A 22,188-nucleotide genomic window follows, 5' to 3' on the forward strand; every position below is an offset into this window, starting at 1 on the left:
GCTGCAATTTTAAAAGAAAATCAGTGACTAGAGATCTTACCAGTGTTATTTCTTTCACCAGATGGTTCCTGACCATGTACATTTTATTTTGCATCTGCACACTTTTCTTTTGTGACAATTGTATTGTGCTTTAAAAATATATGCGAAGCATTTCAGCAGATATAGTACATTAGTAGGTAACAAAGCAAAGATGAAATATTAGAATGCAAGAACTAGAAACGAGAAGGGGAAAGAATGTCAGAATCAAGCTGATTAGAACTGTACCCAATTGGCTTTACCGCAGTGTCTGGCTATAGAGGCAATTAGATACATCAGCTAAAAATCAGCGAGTTCAAAAGTCCCCGATTTGTCCATCAGATTCAAGACACTGAATCTGTCAGTTTGATCTACTGCTGAACTCTTTCAAGAATTCAGAGAGTTCTAAATTCATGGGGTGGAACACTCTCCAAGACAGACGTAAAGCCCACCTTTTGACCTGTTTTTACAAAATGTTAAATGGTCAGCTCGACATAGATTACCACATCTACACCAAACCTATCAGGAGTAGACGAGGGGATTAGATTCAATATGAGATAGCAGCTATCAAGACAGATGTGTATAGCAATTCATTCTTCCCTCGCACAATTAAAGCATGGAATAGTCTTCACCCCACTATAGTTATTCAACCAGACGCAACTAAATTTAAGGCAGCTCTTCTCCAAGAAGCCCTTCTTGCTTAAGTCCATACTCTGCCACTTACAGTTTAAATTCCATTTGGAATATTTTGGAGTACCAAGAACCAATAGTTTTAGTGAACCTCACAGCATTTCGTTGGTGTGGGGAGAAAAATTCCTTCTCATACACCATGCCAGGTAAGACCTCCAAGACTTTACGACTTTCAATGAGGATTGCAGAATTTCACGTGAGTAGACAAAGCGAAAGGCAAATAAAAATTAGTCTGCATTTGTTAAAACCCGTTTGTATAATTGGTAAACTCAAAATCTGACTAATTCCATGATCGGTTTTCCCCTTAAACAGTTTCTACAGGAGTTTTTCCATCACCTTTTAAAATTTAGATTTTAGAATTCAATTGTTTCAAGTCTCCCCAAATGTCTACAACCTTTTTAAAAGTTGAAAAACACAACTTTTGCATTCAGAGCGGCTGGAGGCAAGGTTTGAGCATCAGAGCTTCCTCGTAGCAGCACTTTAAGCCCCTTTGCAGCAGGACTCTGGGATGCTTTAAAATGAGGAAGGTTGGCCATCCTCATCTGAATAGCTCAGCATTGGCATGGGAACCTACGTGTGGAGATTCTAGGCAGGCGACAGAAAGATCCAGCTTGTTAGTGTTTGTAGCATAAACAAGAAGCCGCAAAATATGACCAATTCAAGAAAATGCCAATGAGCAGCTTTGTCCTGCTAAATCGACTCCTCTTAATAAATAGGTCCAACAGCACCAAAGCGAAACTCTCTAAAGTCCACCGATTGAGAGAATCCCAACTTCAAATCAGCTTTCACAGTTGTTAGCCGCAAAGATATTTTGATTTCAATGCCCAAAAGAAAATTATTTTCCCATAACTTGCACTTTTTTTCTGATTTTCCTGAAGCCAGTGCCAGCTTGCTGCAAAATGATTTTGCAGACAATACGAGCCACAGCTACTTACCCCAACAATGATATTAATGTGCAAGTCTCAATAAGGAGCATCTGCGGGCTATTTGGCCCCAGGTTCTACACATCCAAGCCTTCTCTGCCAGGCTCCCCATTGTGCAGGGGTATCTAGTTTTCCCATGCTAACCCAGAGGCACTGCAGTAATTGTGACATTATCATCCTGCTCCAATGGAATTCAGCTAAAACTGCACACAAAAAAAGGGGCAGGTTTTGTCCTGGTTTGGATACCACAGCTATTCTTCTAGAGTACTAAATTAGCCAACTGTTAAGTAATATCAGAACAATAAAGTATAAATATTAAATACTGTAAAGTTTTGCGTCAGATTTCAAAAACAATGCTTAAATAGTGTACAAACGGAAAAGGGGGAGGGGTGGGGAAGGATGCTGCACCAATGCAGGAGAGGTTTGGGGCCAACAGGTCCACTTGGTCTAGTTTATACTAAAAGCACGACATAATGTTGAAAACTATACTGTAAAGTTTGGAAGAATATTTGGATTGCAAAAGAATTCCATGCCAACATCCTAAAAAGAATGTAACAAGGTGGTATATTGCACTTTCTCCTCTCTGTCAATAGGTTTTAATGAAATGCCCATTCAACATCAGAACTAACAAGTCTTACTTGCACACAAGTTAAATTGTAAAGAGGATGATATGCTGACCAACAAGTATTCATCCATACTCATCCCATTTACGAGCACTTGGTCCATAGCCTTCAATGCTTTTGCAATTCAAGTTCTCATTCAGATACTTACTAAATGTAGCGCGAGTTTCTGCTTCCCCTGCTCGATCAAGCTGTACAATGCAAATTCCAACCACCTTCTGAGTAAAAAAAATCTTCCTAACATCACTTCTAAGTCTCTAACTGGTTACCTTAAACCGATGCCCTTTATTTTTACACATATTTGCTATGGGGAAAGTTTGCTGCTGTCTACCATATCTATACCCCTAAAGTTCTGTTGCAAAAGTAGAACACATCTCAAATAAATAGTGTGGCTTCAGTAGGAATTTACAAGCACAAAAGTCATCCAAAACAAAATACCTGTGGGTTAAATTGGACGGTGTTAAAAAACAGATGCAGATATCACAATCAATTATTAACACATTCAATAAAACACAGGCACCTTGCCAACTAGTTTCATTAAAATATCCACAACATTCTGTCAGTAGTATTTAATTCATAATTCATTGTCAGAACTGGCCAGCAACTGTTAAGCTAAACAACTAACCTACATCACTTCATAGTCTACAACATCCCCACTGCAACATTCCCATGACCAGCTAGGATATTTTGCAGGCATGTCCTCCGGCTTGGGAAAAAAACAACACAAAAGTTAATGGCCACCATCACCTCAATAGTCACTGGCCGAGTGAACCTCATATGACTCGAGCATGTGGCATATTTAAGCGAGAGGATACTTATTGAATCACATGCGGCTCATAAATTGGAAGTGCAATAATTGCTCCGTCAATCATTCACAAGTTCACGTTATAGGAGTAGAATTAGGCCATTCAGCCCATTGAGTCTACTCTGCCATTCAATCATGCCTGATCTCTGCCACCTAATCCCATTTTCCTGCCTTCTCCCCATAACCCTTGACACCCGTTCTAATCAAGAACTTGTCTATCTCTGCCTTAAAAATATCCACTGACTTGGCCTCCACAGCCCTCTGTGGCAATGAGCTCCAAAGATTAACTACCATTGAAAGGTACACCCTCCTGCCAAGAACATTTTTCACCTTCCCCTACTTGCAGTTTGTCTTGCTCTGCATTCCCTCTTTGTTAATGCTGCCACACACAAACTATGGCTACTAAAGCTTTCGTTTCTGGGAAGGTTCGGGTAAATGAAAAGGCTTAGCTCCTGGCTAACCACACCCTTTTCAAACTTGGAAATCATCCAGAAGCTCAAATTCTAATCCTACCTGGACCATACATCACAACCATAATCAAAAGCTAACCTGCAAATTATTCACGATCCCTTTTCATTGACCTGACGTCCAACATTAAATCTTTGATCATTTGTACTTCACATGTGGCATTAACTGCAACACTGAGATCCAGTTTAGCAGTTCTGTCATGAAGACAAATTTCTACACTGATCAAGCCCACAAGTTGACTACTCTCCATAAATGGGAAGGAACATTCTACACTCTTGCACTTTTCCCCATATGATGGGCAACATGACTTCATTTACATCACATGCCAAACAAAGAACAAATCAGGTTTCACAAAATGCTGGATTAATTCAGCGGGTCAGGCAACATCTCAGGAGGGAAGGAATGGGTGACGTTTCGGGTCGAGACCCTTCTTCAGACTGATTTGTACCAGCATCAGCAGTTATTTTCATACCTAAAGAACAAATCAGCAACCATAGTGCTAAAGCAAGATGGACGCTTGTTGCCACTCAATTAATCTCCCATACGCAGTGTTAATTGCATGACTAAGCACCATGAAGCTTTGGAAACTTGGTTTAAAAATGAGTTTCCACTCTCCAGTATACATTGCTGGAAAGGACACGAGGATTTGGATATTGAACAGAATAAACATCAGACCTGCACTTAATGCCATAGACAGAGATCCTCATTCTCTCTGTGCAGAAAATATATATATTTTACAAAGATGCTCAAATATGTGGAACACCCCTACAAAGACTAGCACCTTCACAAAACACTTGAGTTTACATGAAGAAAAAAGTAATACTGTGAGATAGAGGTTATTTTACAACAATGAACTGGAGAAACATTTTTGGAAAGAGAGAGCACTAAGGGAGATCCTATTAGATTGTCTGAAAGAGGTAACAGCTACTATTATTTTTCTCTACTTCCGAGAGGAGTTATGCACTGTAGCTAAACGAGAAAATCTCTTCTGAAGATCCCGCCGCCCCCCCCCCCCCAGCATTGTTTATTAAATCCATATTAATGTACATCATATTTAACATGTCAATTTATCAAAGGGCAAAGACGTAATATAATTGTTGAAATTTAAATGGGGCATAAAAGGGATGTACCTTATTTTCCAGGACTCCATTATTTATAAATATATATAGCCAACAATAAAGATGACCTCCTATACAATTCACATGCTGATTCTTTAATTTGTGTATGGCCAAATCATCCATCTCTCGGTCACTTGAAACAATACTTTACCCTCCACAGGATTTGGGTCAGCCCCGCCAAAATCCCATTGAAATGCTGCAATGAGCCTACTCATTGGTCGTTGTCAGGACTCATTAATAGACCACTGCAGACCGAAGATCAAATGCATGCTGTATGTGACAGCTGATCCGCTGTGGATTATTCACATAATTTAATGGCCATACACAGCATGGGGTGCAGCTGTCATGCATGAGAACAAGAATCTGTTTTAGAAAGCCAACCCAAGTTAAAACATACATAAAATATCAATATCTAAGAACATGGCATCATTAAAACAGAGCCATGGAGAGAGTGAATCAGTCCATTCCTAGCAATAGTTCTGCTCATATATCGCCGTGCTTAAAAAGAAAAACACAAAGCAAAACAAGGATGAGACAAAGCTACATTCCCAACTATCTCTCACTTTTTTACTGTATAAAAGACCTCCATGGCACAACGTTCCATTATCTATGAAAACAGGAGAAACCTACACCCAAACTCTGCATATATTTGGTATTAAAATATGCATTTAATCACAATGAAAAATAGTATAACTGAATCAAAATGTTGCCACACTTTCTCATACTGTCCCCAATAGGAATTTTAGCAAGACCAGGCCATTCTACTGGTGTGTCAAATCACACCAACTATAACCAACAGTTCCAAAGAGAACAACTAGAGTTCAGTTTAACAAAGTCATTGACTCGGGTAAGTCTGGGATGTTTTGAGTGAGACAGATATTGTTGGTCTCTATCCAATCAAATATGGAATTGCCCTGAAGATAAGAGGTAAATGTGTATTTTTTTAAACCTAAATCTGTTTGATTATTCCTTAGTATTTTAATTGTTCCTTAGTTAGTTATACTTTAGAAACATAGAAAACATAGCAAATAGGTGCAGGAGTAGGCCATTCGGCCCTTCACCGCCATTCAATATGATCATGGCTGATCATCCAGCTCAGTAACCTGTACTGCTTTCTCTCCATACCCCCTGATCCCTTTAGCCACAAGAGCCACATCTAACTCCCTCTTAAATATAGCCAATGAACTGGCCTCAACTACCTTCTGTGGCAGAGAATTCCACACTCTCTGTGTGAAGAAATGTTTTCTCATCTCGGTCCTAAAAGACTTCCCCCTTTGAAGCTATTTTTCGTTACAGATCTTTTAATGGTATCTAAAGATTTCTATTGGCAGTTTGTTAGAACAGGGATATGGTTCTTGCTTAAGGTAGCAAGTGTTGTGGAGTACAGCCCATGGATGTAAAAAATATATACATATTTAAAGGCAAGGTTGATAAATTTGGAAAGATTTGAGAACTGGCACAGGGGAGTTGAGGGCTGGGGCTGATCAATCATAATCATATTGAATGGTGGTATAGGCTTGAGGGGCCACGTGACCTACTTCTGCTCTTATATCCTTGTGATGTAGGATGCTACCAGAAACCTATCTGCCACCAAGGCCTCAGTACGTTCCATGGATGCCTCCTAAGTGCAGAGAGCGAGGTCACTCTGCATAAGCCCAGGTTTAATAAGCATAAGCTTAAGGTTAAGTGCAGATTGAATGGGACCGTAGATGGCAAACCAATTCCAGATCTCCTGTCCCAACAGCACCAGGCACCCGGCAGAGATCTTTCAACAGCTAGGACCCACTGTAAACCTTCATCAAAATACAAGAATGGTATAATGGTGAAATTTACTGCGAAAGATTGTGGAAATTCAGGCATTTGTGACTTGCCCATTTTAGTACAACCAAATTTTCTCTCTATACGTGGACACTGTACAACTTCCAAATCAATTTAACTTTAAAATTACCTCTTGTTATTTCTTCCAATGGAAAACTTATATACTCTATTATCTGCACTAAAGTTTATAGCATTAAGATTATGGATTCATTATTGAAATAGTTCCACAAATACATATTAAGTAATCCATATCTAATTTGCATTAACAGCGGCTTTGATTCTTTACAACGGACAACTTGAAGAAGGAATGTGGCACACCACTTGACACTTTTTTGTTTCATCTTCCTGTGAAAATTATTAACATGAATATTGGTGTGACTCTACGTGTAAATGTTGATGTCATTCAAGAAGTTTCAGGATCTGCAAATTTAAAATTCCTAGAAAGTGAAAATATTTTCCATAAGTGGTGCAATACAATCAGATTAATTTCGAAATAGTTATTTCATCTTCCCGACTCAACACAGATTCTGATACCCAAGTCCAATTCTCACTTTCAAAAATACAGGGGGAGTGCTTTGTGGGGGATGCGGAAACAAATGTTGAATATGTCAACTAAACCACTTGACAGCCAAATTAAAACAAGTTTTTACAAAAAGTAAACTTGATAAATCACAATGTTTCAAATAAATCTTGTTCCATATATGTAGCACCCTCGGGGTGCAAAAATTGCCCCTCATGTTCCCACTGAAGCATTCTCCTATCACCTTAAACCTATGCCCGACAGTTCTTGATATACTATCCTGGGAAAAAAAAGACTGTACATCCACCTTTTCTGTGCCCCTCTTGATTTTATACACCTCTACATGATTACTCCTCAGGCTGCTTTACTCCAAGGAATAAGGTCCCAGGCAGCCCAACCTCTTCCTCTCACTCAGCCCTTCAAGTCCAGGCAACCTTCTTGTAAATCTTTTCTCCACCAGCCAATTAGAAAGGAATAAGACTTAATTATCACCCAGATTGTTCATTCCGTATTGAAGGAGGTAGTGCAAAAATTAATTCCTTTCTAATCATTATTCTCCTCCATTAAAAACTAAAAATCAGCATTTATTTACAGTCCTCATCACCAGTCTTCTGCTTCAAGTACTCACCAATTCAGTCTTCATGGACTTACTAGGGTATCCAAGACGTGGAACTCTAACATTCTTTCCCTCGATATTGCTTTACGTTCAACAAGACATTGACAGCCAAATAGAATTATTAATGGTTTTGAAATTTCAAGAATAGTATCCCAACATTAATCTAATTCAGTATGGAAGGCAGGAAGGGAGAACTGTCAGTATTTGGTGAGAATGTGATTAATTCAATAATTACTCCGAGTGGAGTTAAACCCATTTCATCCAAACAAAAAGATGGCACAAATATTAACACAGGACTTTGTCTCCATTGCGAAAAGCTAAAAATTACCTGCAACAAGACATATTAATCCTGTAGCTCAAACTTAGCAGGCATCAGCACCATGTTGACCATAGTTATTTTGAAGTCCATCCCAAAATTGGATTTTATTGAATAAGTAAATTGCCTTCCTGTCAAACATTGACCTAATCAAGGAATTCAAAAGATGATAAATCATTTGAATTGTGCCAGAAACTTGAATGGATGATACAGTTTTTACGTACAGCAATGATTCAACGGTGCTTTCGTTGTCACATGCGCCAAGTGCTAACACGGTGAAATACTTTTCCTTACAAACAGTTCAGTACAGTATTTCCATACCCGTATCCCCGATTAGCTTGTGTACAGAAAGAGTCTCCTGGGCCCGCTTGCAAGAAGCATCATGTTTTGACGCCAATTTCTAAAGTCCACGTTCCAGTTCTTAAGAGCAGTGCCTGTTCCAGGCAAGTCCCAGGGTGTTGCGGGCTTCCAGCCATCTCCTTCCTCAGACGCCATGTCCCTCTCTTTGCCAATCCACATTTCCTGCTTTTCGCCAGGGGTGCCTCCTGCAGCTGGCCACAAGGGCACGGTTGGCCAGATCCCAGTTCCCTCTCCTACCGGCTGTGCTCCCACCCAAACGTCACTGGCTCCATCCTCCTGCTCCCCATCGAATTAGGTTAAAAGTGACCTGCAATTCAATGCCATTTTGCACCCCATTGCTTCCTAACTCTTAATACCCATCTAAACAAAAAAAAATCTAAGTAGTTCTTCCTCCTCCCAATCTCATCTTCCATTCACTTGAGCAAGCTTCAAGTTGCCCTTCACTCCAATTTTCCAAGCTACTTGCATTTTTTCGATCTCCTACATTATTTCAACAAAGATCAACTCAAGCTTGAGAAATAGCACATATCTTCCGATGAGGCACATTAATCTTCCTGACTCAGCTATTTCATAAAATCTCGTTTCCAGGCTTGCATCTCAATTTTTCAGCACTCATAGTGTTTTCCTCCTTCAGATTTCATTCATCTTCTCCAATTTGCCGACAGGTTCAAGGTGCACCTTTTATTATTCACAAACCTTTGCCACCTTCCTGCAAAAAGCTCCACAGCAATTTTTCATGCAGTCTCCTGTCCTCCCACCCAAACCTTACCTTTAACCCTCTCCTCCCTGCCTCCTTCCCATCACTTTCTCTGCAACTTTGAACTTTTCCCATTCTGCTGCAAGGTCATTTACCCAAAATGTTAATTCTATTTCTCTCTTCAGAGATGCTGCCTGCCTTGAGTACTTCAAACATTTTGTGTTTCATGTAAAATATTTATCTAACAACATTGAAAGTTGCAATTAAATCAGTATCCTCAAGCTTTTGGCAGGAGAGACCCAAATTTCAAACACTGCACGAAAAGGAACATCAAGTAGATACCGACCAACATTAAAAACAAACACCATCAACCAGGCTGTATAACAGAGAAAATCATTTACAATTATAATCTGTTTGTTAATATTTTGAACAAGAAGATTCATTGCAACAGCAACATTACACCATTCCTTGAAAAGTGCAATAATTGATTTGGTACATTGCAATAGCTCGTCAGCAAAAATGAATTGAATAAGTTACTGCGGAGTAAGTCAAGTTTGAACCGTGGTGAATTAGTCCTCATCTGGACTGCTTAACAGGTATGATAACAGTCCTCAGCAAACCCCCCCCCACATTGGATGAAATAAAAGCAACTAAACAAGCGACCATTCCTTGTGGCTAACCAGTGACCCCTGCTGGGAGTCCATGTGCAGACAAACTTACATTTGGCTGCAATTCCCAATCACAAACACAACCAAAGATACTACTCATATTCACATGTGGAAAATTAACCACACGATGCAATTTTTCTTTTCTTAACAAAAGCTTCCTCAGTTGCGGCTTAAGATTTAAAATAAATTTACTTTGAAATTAAGCTTTTATATATGAAGATCTGCAATGCACAATTATATGCAATTCTTTTTAAATGCCATAGGCTTTTATTAGCTTTGAAAGAGTAGCACAAAAGACACCTATTTACTTGCACAAAACAACTGCCTGGTTAAATTCAACTGTTAAATTCCTTATGCGAACACCAAGCGCCACCATCCCAAAAGAAAACAATTTAGTCACAAGCTTTGTCATTTTGCCTCTTCCCTTTACTTAAGTGGAATTCAGTTTGAATGATGCTGCTTGATCCTATCCCTATTGTTTGTTCACTCTTACCTCCAGCTGCAAGTTTGATTTGATTTCCCAGTTTTTATTTCTTTTTCCTTCCCCCACACTTTGCATTTTTACGCAATTACAATGTAATGATGCATTGCACAGAGGCTCTCGAGTTTAAATAACCATTTCTGCTATTCTACTGGTTCAAAGAAAAATGCAGCATTTCTCCCCCCCCACCCCCCACCCCACCAATGCAGTGCGTTGCTGCTTAGGGTAAACTGTATAATTCTTCTCCTCAGATGTCCACCTCCCACTGCAAAAATAGAACGACCCCCTCATTTGTCCAGATACCAATCACATTCAGAAATCACTCGTATTTGGAAATGAAAATAAAGACACAGCAAATGGATCACCAATTCATGATTTACACTATTTGCAACAATCAAGATAATTAATTCAGCAGAGATGCCCCTCCCACACAAGTTATTTTTGCCCCACTCTGAATTAATTTGGTGTCTTTCATTTTTATTTAGATAACAGTAAAACTATTGCACTACCTTACCATTCTTAGTATGATAATAAACACAAATTGGCTCAATAGGGTGGTGATTTTTAAAAAATCAAGATACAATATGTTGAGTGGTTTCACTCAGAATGTTAACTGAATTTCTACTTTCAAATATCAGATGATCCATTATATTTTTCCATGTTTTAAACAATCGAGGCCATTTATCAAAGCTCTAAGGTAATGGGGGTAGCTTTCATTTGGGCTCTGTTGTAAATCCACATCCAACACACAAATTGAAGTCAAAACTGTACCATTTGAGGGAGTAGATGATTTCTTTTTGCTCCAGTTTCCACTTATTGATGACTAATTTTGTACCAGGCAATAGACAATTTATTTGCCAGTTACCAAATGCCAAATTTTCACGCAAACATGAAAGTACAATTATCCCTCTAAATTACAAATTCTACGGCACGGTAGCGCAGTGGTAGAGTTGCTGCTTTACAGCGAATGCAGCGCCGGAGACTCAGGTTCGATCCTGACTACGGGTGCTGCACTGTAAGGAGTTTGTACGTTCTCCCCGTGACCTGCGTGGGTTTTCTCCGAGATCTTCGGTTTCCTCCCACACTCCAAAGACGTACAGGTATGTAGGTTAATTGGCTGGGTAAATGTAAAAATTGTCCCTAGTGGGTGTAGGATAGTGTTAATGTATGGGGATCGCTGGGCGGCATGGACTTGGAGGGCCGAAAAGGCCTGTTTCCGGCTGTATATATATGATATGATATATAATATTTGGCAAGCGATATAGCTTTATAATTCCGTAGAAATAGGCACATCATACAAAGAAACAAAAGCAGCATTTATGTGGCAAATGCACCATCCAGGAGCAACATTATTTTACATTGTAGAAAATGAATTGAAGGAATTGAAAATTCTTGATATGTTATGATTTTCAAATGTACTCAAATTTGTTCTACTTTTTTTAAAGTTTAAAAATAATTGCCTTGCACCCAAAAATAAAACATTAAAAAATTTCCTCAAAAGCTCACAAAATAAGCACATTGTGCCAAAACTTGCCATGGTATATAATATGATCTAATTGTGCATCCTTCTTGTTTTTAGGCAGAACTGGCTTCCAATACAATTTTAAACATAAAGGCACCAGAGATTCGTATTACATTTGAAAATTCTTTCATCTTTCTCACAGGTTTTGCCAATCAGTCAAATTGCATGGAGATAACGGCACACTGTCCTCGGCACTCTGTCACTGTGTCGAACGTATGCCTTACATGACCTCGCAATTTGTGCCATTATTATATTTTTCAATTAGAGGACAATTTAGAAGTTGATCGCATGATGATAAAATTGCAGAGGTTATTACAAATCCTTGAAATGCATTTATCACACACTTACTGCATAAAATAATTTCTAGCAAGCCACATGTTCATCTTGAAGCATTGGATGTAATATTAAATTCAGACTAATAAAGTTCAAAGTTTACTTCATTTTTGAACCAGAATGCCTATACTAAATTAGCAATTGACTGCAATGTCATTAATTGCTGGGCTTCCATCAGTCAGGTGAACCTGTAGTTTGCAACATGGACACATTTTAACTGATCCAAATTCACTATTGCACATCTTCACTGCAATTAAATTCACCATCACACCACAAGAACGAATTTTGCACATTTGGAAATTCAGTAGATAATCATAAATAAAACAAAGCTTTTGAAAAACAATGTTGTGATCGGTTTCAGTTTTAAGCATAAAGTACCAAAAGGAAGTAAGTATAATTTAGTTCACAGAATTGTGATCATGTGCTTATACTCCTCAAAAGAATCAAACTTGTTTCCTGGTGCGTTTAGGCAATGCCTCAAAATTAGAATCTTTTATATTTCAAACTGTTCAATGCTTTAATTATTCATGATATGTTAAACTGCATGCTTCTTGCCTATTGAACAGTTAGCACAATGAACGCATTTCATGCTTTTAACTACAAATAATGAGTCAGGTTGCAGAAATGTAAACTGCATTATACTTCTTATCAGATATGTCATGATGCAGGACCTGCAAGATAAGAGATATCACTGGGCAATATTACGCTGCTCGGAAAATGCATTTTGTGCACAGAAAGGTTCCTTCAAACTCTCTCATTGAGACTGGGTGCCATAAACTAGCGTGTAATTCCAGTATAACAATTGCAACCGGGAGGGAAAACCTCCAATAAATGATACGCACAACAGTTCAAACCCAAGAATCTATTCCCAGTATAATTCAGAAAATCGTACCCAAAACATGCCTTGTATCCAAAAGATTATTATCGACACGTTTACTAATGTCGATGTTATTTGCACAAAGCTGGATTCTTCGACAAGTTCATTTAAATGTGTCGTGCAGATCAAAAGACTTCTAGGTTCAATCTCAGGTTTGTGCTGACTTAGCAAAACTTAGGCAGGACACCAACAGTGACACTAAAATCAGTTGCTGCACTTCAGGAGGAAAAATGAGCCTTAATGAAGGTATGCGGGCACCAACCTCCTCTTTCACTCCCTCCCTAACCCTCTGCCCTTGCTGTCAAATAGATTGCAAAACTGCATACGTTGTCACTCGCATGAAATACTGGAGGACAAGCAGATTCTGGGAAACAACCACAAGGTAATATTCTCCAGGAGAAATAGGGAATTAAAGAAAAGCTTTTCCTTTGACTATTTTATGATATCTGCATGTAACTGCACAAAGCAAAAAATATTTCCGTCACTGCCCAAGAAAAAAGTCACAGTCACTTACACTCGCCCAACACAAAGTATCCTTACAAATTTTAAAATGTCTCTGTTAAATCATCATTTTTTTAATGTTTAATCAGTAAGTAAGGCTTGTGAACGTCTCATCAATACCTACTTACGCATACTATTGTAGCGGGACGAGAAGGAGTCCCGCCAAAAACTAATCGGACACGGGTCGCGTGCACTAGACGTGTTTATTCTCTCCAATACAGCTCCCTATTCCACTCTGGGCCCATGAAAAGAGCCACTAGTCTGGTCTGTGGCTCTTGTGGACGTGGTCCTGGGTCGCTGGGCCTGCCAGGACATGGAATCAATCCGGTCCAGCGATTCCGGGGATTCCAGCGGTTCCAGGTATTCCAGCGCACCCGCCTGCTGCTGGGCGGACAGCCACAGCTCATCAGCGCGGGCCGCTAGCCGGATGGGATCCTTGAAGCTCCCCCCCCGTGAGCTGCCAGCGGATGTCTCGCGGCAACTGCTGCAGGTAGGTAAATTCAAAGAGGGGGCAGGGCTGGTGGTCGCCCATGAGCGTAAGCATCTCGCTCATGAGGGCCAAGGGCATCCGGTCGCCGAGCCCGCCCATGTTAAGGACGCGCTGCATTCGGCTCAGCCCGTAGATCCGGAGCAGCAGCTTCTTGAGGCCTGTGTATTTATTCGCCGCTGGCGGATTATCCAGGTAAGGAGTGACCCGACCGGAAGTCTGCTGGTCCAGGGCGCCTACCACACTATAATTATAACAACCCAAGAAATTTGGTGGATACACAAACAAAACTTCCTGCAAAATTTAGAGGGGAAAAGAGAGGGTATGCTCCTTCATCTATTCACAACCTTCTCTGAGAAATAAAAAAAGCTAAGCGATGCTGTTGAACGTTACAAATGAATGTGCTTGCTGTTTTGCACGTATTGGAAAGAAAGCATTCCTAAACTTGAGGATGATAACCAGAGCAATCACATCTACAGTGCCCTCCATAATGTTTGGGACAAACACCCATCATTTATTTATTTGCCTCTGTACTCCACAATTTGAGATTTGTAATATAAAAAAAAACACATGTGGTTAAAGTGCACATTGTCAGATTTTAATAAAGGCCATTTTTATACATTTTGGGTTCACCATGTAGAAATTACAGCAGTGTTTATGCATAGTCCCCCCATTTCAAGGCACCATAATGTTTGGGACACAGCAATGTCATGTAAATGAAAGTAGTCATTTTTAGTATTTTGTTGCATATCCTTTGCATGCAATGACTGCTTGAAGTCTGTGATTCACGGACATCACCAGTTGCTGGGTGTCTTCTCTGGTGATGCTCTGCCAGGCCTGTATTGCAGCCATCTCTAGCTTATGCTTGTTTTGGGGGCTTGTCCCCTTCAGTTTTCTCTTCAGCATATAAAAGGCATGCTCAATTGGGTCCAGAACAGGTGATTGACTTGGCCACTCAAGAATTTACCATTTTTTAGCTTTGAAAAACTCCTTTGTTGGTTTAGCAGTATGTTTCGGATCATTGTCTTGCTGTAGAATGAACCGCTAGCCAATGAGTTTTGAGGCATTTGTTTGAACTTGAGCATAGGATGCGTCTATACACTTCAGAATTCATTATGCTACTATCATCAGCAGTTGTATCATCAATGAAGATAACTGAGCCAGTACCTTCTGCAGCCATAGATGCCCAGGCCATAACACCCCCACCACCATGTTTCACAGATGAGGTGGTATGCTTTGGATCTTGGGCAGTTCCTTCTCTCCTCCATACTTTGCTCTTGCCATCACTCTGATATGGTAATCTTCATCTCACCTGTCCACAAGATCTTTTCCCAGGACCGTAGTTGCTCTTTTAAGTACTTCTTAGCAAACAGTAACCTGGCCATCTATTTTTGCAGGTAACCAGTGGTTTGCATCTTGCAGTGTAGCCTCTGTATTTCTGTTCATGAAGTCTTCAGCGGACAGTAGTCATTGACAAATCCACACCTGACTCCCGAAGAGTGTTTCTGATCTGTCGGACAGGTGTTTGAGGATTTTTCTTTATTGTAGGGAGAATTCTTCTGTCATCAGCTGTGGAGGTCATCCTTGGCCTGCCAGTCCCTTTACGATTAGTAAGCTCACCATTGCTCTCTTTCTTCTTAACGATGTTCCAAACAGTTGATTTTGGTAGGAGGAAGGTTTGGCTGATGTCCCTAATAGCTTTATTCCTGTTTCTCAGTCTCATAATGGCTTCTTTGACTTTCATTGGCACAACTTTGGTCCTCATGTTGATAAACAGCAATAAAAGTTTCCAAAGGTGATGGAAAGACTGGAGAAAGACTAGATGCTGAGAGCTCTCTTATACCTACATTAAGGAGGCAATTAAACACACCTGAGCAATTACAAATGCCTGTGAAGTCATGTGTCCCAAACATTAGGTGCCCTGACATGGGGGGGGGGGACTATGTATAAACACAGCTGTAATTTCTACATGGTAAAACCAAAATGTATAAAAATGGCCTTTAATAAAATCTGAAACAATGTGCACTTTAACCACATGTGATTTTTTTCTATTACATACCATATCTCAAATTGTGGCGTACAGATGCAAATAAATAAATGACGGGTCTTTGTCCGAAACATTATGGAGGGCACTGTATAAAACCCTAGTTTGGCAGGATATGAAACTATTGCAGCTAAATAGATATGAGAATTTGTATCAAAACTATACGATCATATTCTGAAACAGCAGTTTTATAAACATACTTCCAGATATGTTAAGACCTTCAAGACCAAGTTGGAAACAATCGATATAGAGACGTTGATCTTTAAGGCCCACTTTAATATTTAATTGCGTCTTGGTACATAACCCTCCCAACCTATGCGACAACCAGTGATGGTGATTATACGTCAAGACACAGATACAGATAAGCAAACAAACAAAAAGAGTCCAGCCACTGAATTTTTGCATTGGTTTCGTATATAGTGCAAGTTTTTTTTTCTTTCGTGATTGAATCTGGGAATAACCACACGAAAAGAGTTGTATTGTTGATGTATTAATAAATCCACGTCATCATTCATTTGTCTGCATTCGTTAAACGCTCTCCCTCTCCGCCGTGCACATACAGACGCAGACAAATAAACACACGTCAATTCGATGACATTACTATAGACCTCCCGGATACACTGATCAGAAATTTTAAAAGGTTAAAAAAAAAAGTGGTGTTTTGTGCTGCCTAAACACTTGAAAGGCGATAAACGCAGACTTGATAATGATCTGCCAAGTCACCAACACTTTCATCAATCTACTTTTCGAGCTGGTCAGGCTGGAGCCTCAGGTGGCAAATATCCAAGTTGCGAAGTCGTCTACCTTCATGGAAGGAGTCGAGTCGATTGAATACTGTCAAGGCAGCGCTGGCAGACTCATTTGGCGGAGCTTCAACGACAGACTCCGCGACTCGGGATTAGATCTCAAACAGAAGTGGCGATTGATGGTACAATGGAAAACAAACATAACCGATTGCCCTTCCTGGCTGGCTTCGTCTAGCTCCTTCGGAATCAAAATATTAATAATTTAAAAAGTCGGGGCTTTGTACATGTACAAACTTGTATGAATTGTATGGCTCCAATCGTGTTGTTTCACCTCAAGACCCAAACAGAACTCGGAGTTTTTTTCCGAGGCAGTAAACACAAAAGCATTGGATTAGGAAAAGACGTGGAGAACATTTAAGATGCTAAAATAGCTTGATTGCGAAGTTCTTTCAAATGAAACCTCGCATTAACAAGGCTAAGCTATAGTCTTGAATGATTACAATTTACTGATACGGCGCAGGATTACGAGAAATTATTAAATCAATTTTAACAAGTCCACAGAGCCTCGGGTGATGTGTCATCTCGGGATTTACCCAATTTTGGCTCGGTTCCCTGATGTCTGTGGGAATCAGGGGTGAAAGATGAAGAAAATATCAAGGGCATATCGCGCTCTGAAAAAAAATGCATTAATTTCCACTGGAAATGTATCGAAGCAGGCAATTTATGTTCAGTTCGAAAATTGCATAAAATAAAAACAAATAATGCCGTCCATGAAACAAGCAAAAAAAAACCGTGTTCCCTCTTATTTTACCACTCTTTCACCCCACCTCCTTCGCTTGGCATCACTACAGAGAGACAATCCTTATTATGGAAATTGTCTGGCTCTCTTTCTCCGTCTCCCTTCCATTTCCTTTTATCCCTGGTTTCGCTTTGCTTGTATATTGGATATTTCCTTTAGAAGGGAAAAAAGTAAAAACGCTACATTGGTCTGCGTATTAAAATACTTTTGCGACTCTATCCAAAATGTAATTGTCGTAACCATTTGCGCTTGCTCCTGTTTAGGATTTAATTCATAGATTGGTATTTCCCCCTCCAGTCAAGAACATTCCTGACAGGCAACTCCCGGCGTTATCCTTTCTGACAGCTCAATACAATTAAAACCCACGGCAGATTATGGTTTTGTTTTCGCGAAAGAAAACAGCGAGCTGCAATTTTTGCCTTCTCATCAAAGCTGCAATCCAAACAGACAGAATAAATACGTCAATTACCTTATCTAAAATGTAACACACACCTTTCCCTGGGACAACAGAGTCGCTCTCATTTATTTCTCCGCCCTCTCCTAACCCTAAATCAACACCCACCCTCCTCCCCCCAGAAAAAAACACTTCCCACGATTAAAACAAAACAAATCGACATAAACAAAGGCTATAAATACATTCTTTTGTGGCATGAGGCAGAGGACTATTTTATCAAATTCCTCGATTTAACCGAGCCCAAACTGAAAAAGATATCTCACACCAGCAAACTATCCAAATGTCCGGGGGTAAAGTAGCATTTGTTTTCCAGATAGTTGGAAAAACATTGCTCCACAGTGGGAAAGAAGGCAATTCAAACGGAAGTGTCACTGGACCGAGTCCATTTTTGTGGGGATTGGGCAACTGTAATTTTTTTCTCTCTTCTTTTTTTTTCATCGCACTTACCTACTTGAAGAACATTTTCCACATAGCCACTCTCCAGCAGTTTAATACCCCTCCTGAACGGCAGTCTGTTATCATCGTCCCCGGGCACGGTTGCACCTCCTGCCGCGGCGGCTGCCGTCTCCTCGGGAGAGTAGTAGTTAAAGGACGAGTACATACAGATCTCCCTCTCGTTCCTCGGGAAAGACCAGTAAACAATCCGTCTTTGGACGGGCTCGGGGATGCGGGAAAAACGTTCCTCCACTTGCTGGAAGGGCCACTTCTCCGCCACCATTTTAGCGCTGGCATCCAAGAGAGACTCCGGGTTGTGGACTCTCCCGGTCAGTGCGGGTTTCTGGGACGATCGGGAGACTGGGAAGGGCCTGGAACAGAGACGCTTGGCGGTCGGCTGAGCTCTCTCCTCCGCCATGCTGCTCCACACAGTGTAAAGAGAAAAGTATCCACCGCGCAGCCCGCACCGCTACAATGTTGCTTTTTCTTTCCTCACAGCATTCGAACCCAGCAGCCAGCCGCTCCGCACCGCGCAACCTAACCCCACTCGGCGCCCGCCCCCTCCCTCCTCATTGGCCACAGCTGACTGCCCAGAGGGCGGACCCTTCTCTCATTGGGCAAGCCCGGTGTCAGTCACGCAGGATGACGGCCAGCACGTTTGTCTGGCTCACGCATCGTTCGGACCCACCCCCCCAGAGCGGCATCTGCGGTTCGATTGGTCGGGTCGGATGTCAGTCAAGGAGTCGTCACAATGCCGGCAGCGCGCAGCCGCGGCCTCTCACGCCATGTAAGGAGCGCACGGCTGACCAGGGGGCGGGTCCTGGGGGACCCTGGGGGTCCCGGGTCCCGGTCCCGCGCGCTCACGGGCAGCAGCAGCCCGGACTCGCACAGCTACTCACCCCAGCACTTTGTGTCTATCCCCACTCTGTAACTTTTCGTTTAAATGCAAATATCTAATTTTACTGACAACAAAGCACTAGGAGTCTTCGAAATTAAGCATTTACAATTCCAAACGAACATGTCGTGTAACTCGAATGTGCAGGAAGGAACATTAGATACTGGTGAAACCAGTTTGAAGAAGTTTATTCACAAAATGCTGGAGTAACTCAGCATCTCAGGAGAGAATGAATGGGTGACGTTTCGGGCCCACGTCACCCATTCCTTCTCTCCTGAGATGCTGCCTGACCTGCTGAGTTACTCCAGCATTTTGTGAATAAATACCTTCGATTTGTACCAGCATCTGCAGTTATTTTCTTATACTACCAGTTTGAAGAAGGATCTCGACCCGAAACGTCACCCATTCCTCCTCTCCAGAGGTGCTGCCTGTCCCGCTGAGTTACTCCAGCTTTTTGTGTCTATCTTTGCTGGAGTAATTCAGCGGGTCAAAGGCAGCATCTCTGGAGAAAGGGAATAGGTCAGCAGACCAGCATTTGCAATTCTTTACACATTTAGAATTCCAAACTAAGTTGGTATTTTGTTGTTGTAAGTTGATCTTTAAACTACATAAAGTGTCTTAATGTAGTTTAATTTCTAACGAAGATGGACACACAAAATGCCCGAGTAACTCAGTGGGTCAGGCAGCATCTCTGGAGAGAAGGAATGGGTGATGTTTCAGGGTCGAGACCCTTCTTCAGACTTTAAACGTCACTGATTCCTTCTCCCCAGAGATGTTGTCTGACCCGCTGAGTTGAGTTACTCCAGTATTTTTGTCTATCTTCAGTGTAAACCAGCATCTGCCGTTCCTTCCTACCTATCAATTTCTAACGATATACGTTTCTCGATAGTTCAGCGCATACTGAAATGCTTCGTTGTTTCTTCATAAATTTGCACCTTTTTATGCCATATTATCAAAGACAACGGCTTTCATTTGTTTTGTTTTTGAAAACGTGAGTTGTGTTTTAATTTTAGAATCTAAAGTATCAGTTTACTCTCGGTCATCAGTGTTAAAGATTTGCACAATCACCACGGTTTGTTCAACGATGACATATATTAGGTATCAGCGCCGTTCGATGCTTCCACACTTAAAAGCAGGAAGCTTTGAGAATTCAACCTTGATCAAATTAACATTGAGAGAGAGCTGCGGTGACGATGGGCCGGTGTGTTTTTGGAAACATTTCAAACTGACATCTCCGTTTTACTCCTGAGACGGGATTAGAAAAATCCCGCTGGACAATTCAAAGTACTCTCTCCACCCATGCCAACATTTACTTCTCAACCAACTTCACTAAAACAGGTTGAGCATTAAATTGGCTGCCGCATTTTCCACATCACAACAGCAGCTCCAATAATATTGTTTGAAACCTTGCAAAATCACACATGTGTGTTTCAATTAGACCATCCCTCATTCTTCCGCCAGCGTAGGTCCTATTCAACCTTTCTTCATAAAACAATCTTTCCATCCAGGAATGAATGGAGCGAACCTCCTCTGCGCTGCCTCCAATGCAGGGACATCCTTCCGTAAATAAGGTGGCAACAACCATATGCAGTACGCCAGAGATGCTGTCTGACCCGCTGAGTCTCTGCAGCACTCTGCGAGTCTGAAGACGGGTCCGGACCAAAACGTTGCCCATCCATGTCCTCCGGAGATGCTGCTTGACCCACTGAGTTACTTCAGCACTTTGTGTTCTATGCTGTCCTCAGTGTAGTTTCACCAGTACCCTACGATCTTCTATCAAAACATCACTACTTTTATACTCCACACACCTTACAATAAAGGCCAGCATTCCATTACCCTTCTGGATTACTTGCTTACCTTTCTGCTAACATTTTTGTTTCATAAACTAGGACTTCAATCCCTCTGCTCTACAAGATTTGGTAGCTTCATTCTATTTAAATATTTGTTTTTATAATACTTCCATCCAAAGTGGATAACATCTCTTTGTTTTCCCCACTATACTGTACCTGCCAACTCCATGTATGGACAATGAACTTATTTATACCTTTTTACAGGCTCTTGGTGTCCTTAAAATTTGGTAACCATCCTTTCTTTGTATCTTCAGCAAATTTGTCAATCCAAACCGTTAGTATAGACTGCCAATAATTGAAGCCCCTGCACTGATCCAAATTAATCCCACACCGGTTACTAATTGTCAATTGAAAAGTGATACATTTATTCCGACTGTCCATTTTCTGTTAACCATTGTTCTATCCATACCAAAATATTACACCCCCAACTCCATTTTCTCTTCTGCATTATGCCCAGACCATAGCATAGCACAGCACAAGCCACAATTACTCCACACATGCCAGACCACGACACAGATAATAATTTCCCATCAAGCATTGAACACATCGTCAAATGCACCTTCTGTTTCCTTCCTCCTTCACAGTGAGGGTGTTAATACCTCCAACTCCCAGTGATCCAGCCATAACCCAGAATTTAATCACACTTCTTCCCTAATCCCCTTCAAGGTAGTCTGCAGATAAACCATCATCTGGTACATTTTCCTTCAAGAAACAGTTGTTGGCTCAGCTAGAATCACCAAATGGTACTTTTTCATAAGATTTTTTCAAATAAACACTTTATTCAGAATAAAAGATATATATGAAACAAAAAAAACTTTCACACAGTTTCCATATATTCAATAGTTTCATACTCATTAGTGTGCATTAGTGATAATTTTTCAAAACTCTTTAGATTCTGGAGTAGTTCCTGAGGACTGGAGGGTAGCTAATGTAATCCCACTTTTTAAAAAGGGAGGGAGAGAGAAAACGGGGAATTATAGACCAGTTAGCCTAACATCGGTAGTGGGGAAAATGCTAGAGTCAGTTATTAAAGATGTGATAGCATTACATTTGGAAAGTGGTGAAATCATCGGACAAAGTCAGCGTGGATTTACCAAAGGCAAATCATGTCTGACGAATCTTATAGAATT

General features: G+C 40.8%; 1 protein-coding gene across 2 annotated transcripts in view; it reads right to left on the bottom strand.

Moving 5' to 3' along the window:
• Window positions 1-18,800, bottom strand: part of zswim5 (zinc finger, SWIM-type containing 5) — a 225,988-nt gene extending 207,188 nt beyond the window's left edge. For both annotated transcript variants that reach the window (XM_078408424.1, XM_078408423.1), the window contains exon 1: window positions 18,326-18,800. In XM_078408424.1, coding sequence (XP_078264550.1) covers window positions 18,326-18,731 — 406 coding nt within the window. In that variant the 5' untranslated portion in view covers window positions 18,732-18,800. The remainder of the gene's footprint in view (window positions 1-18,325) is intronic.
• Window positions 18,801-22,188: the final 3,388 nt, after the last annotated feature.

The sequence above is a fragment of the Rhinoraja longicauda genome, chromosome 11 (assembly GCF_053455715.1).
Source record: "Rhinoraja longicauda isolate Sanriku21f chromosome 11, sRhiLon1.1, whole genome shotgun sequence".
Lineage (NCBI taxonomy): Eukaryota > Metazoa > Chordata > Chondrichthyes > Rajiformes > Arhynchobatidae > Rhinoraja > Rhinoraja longicauda.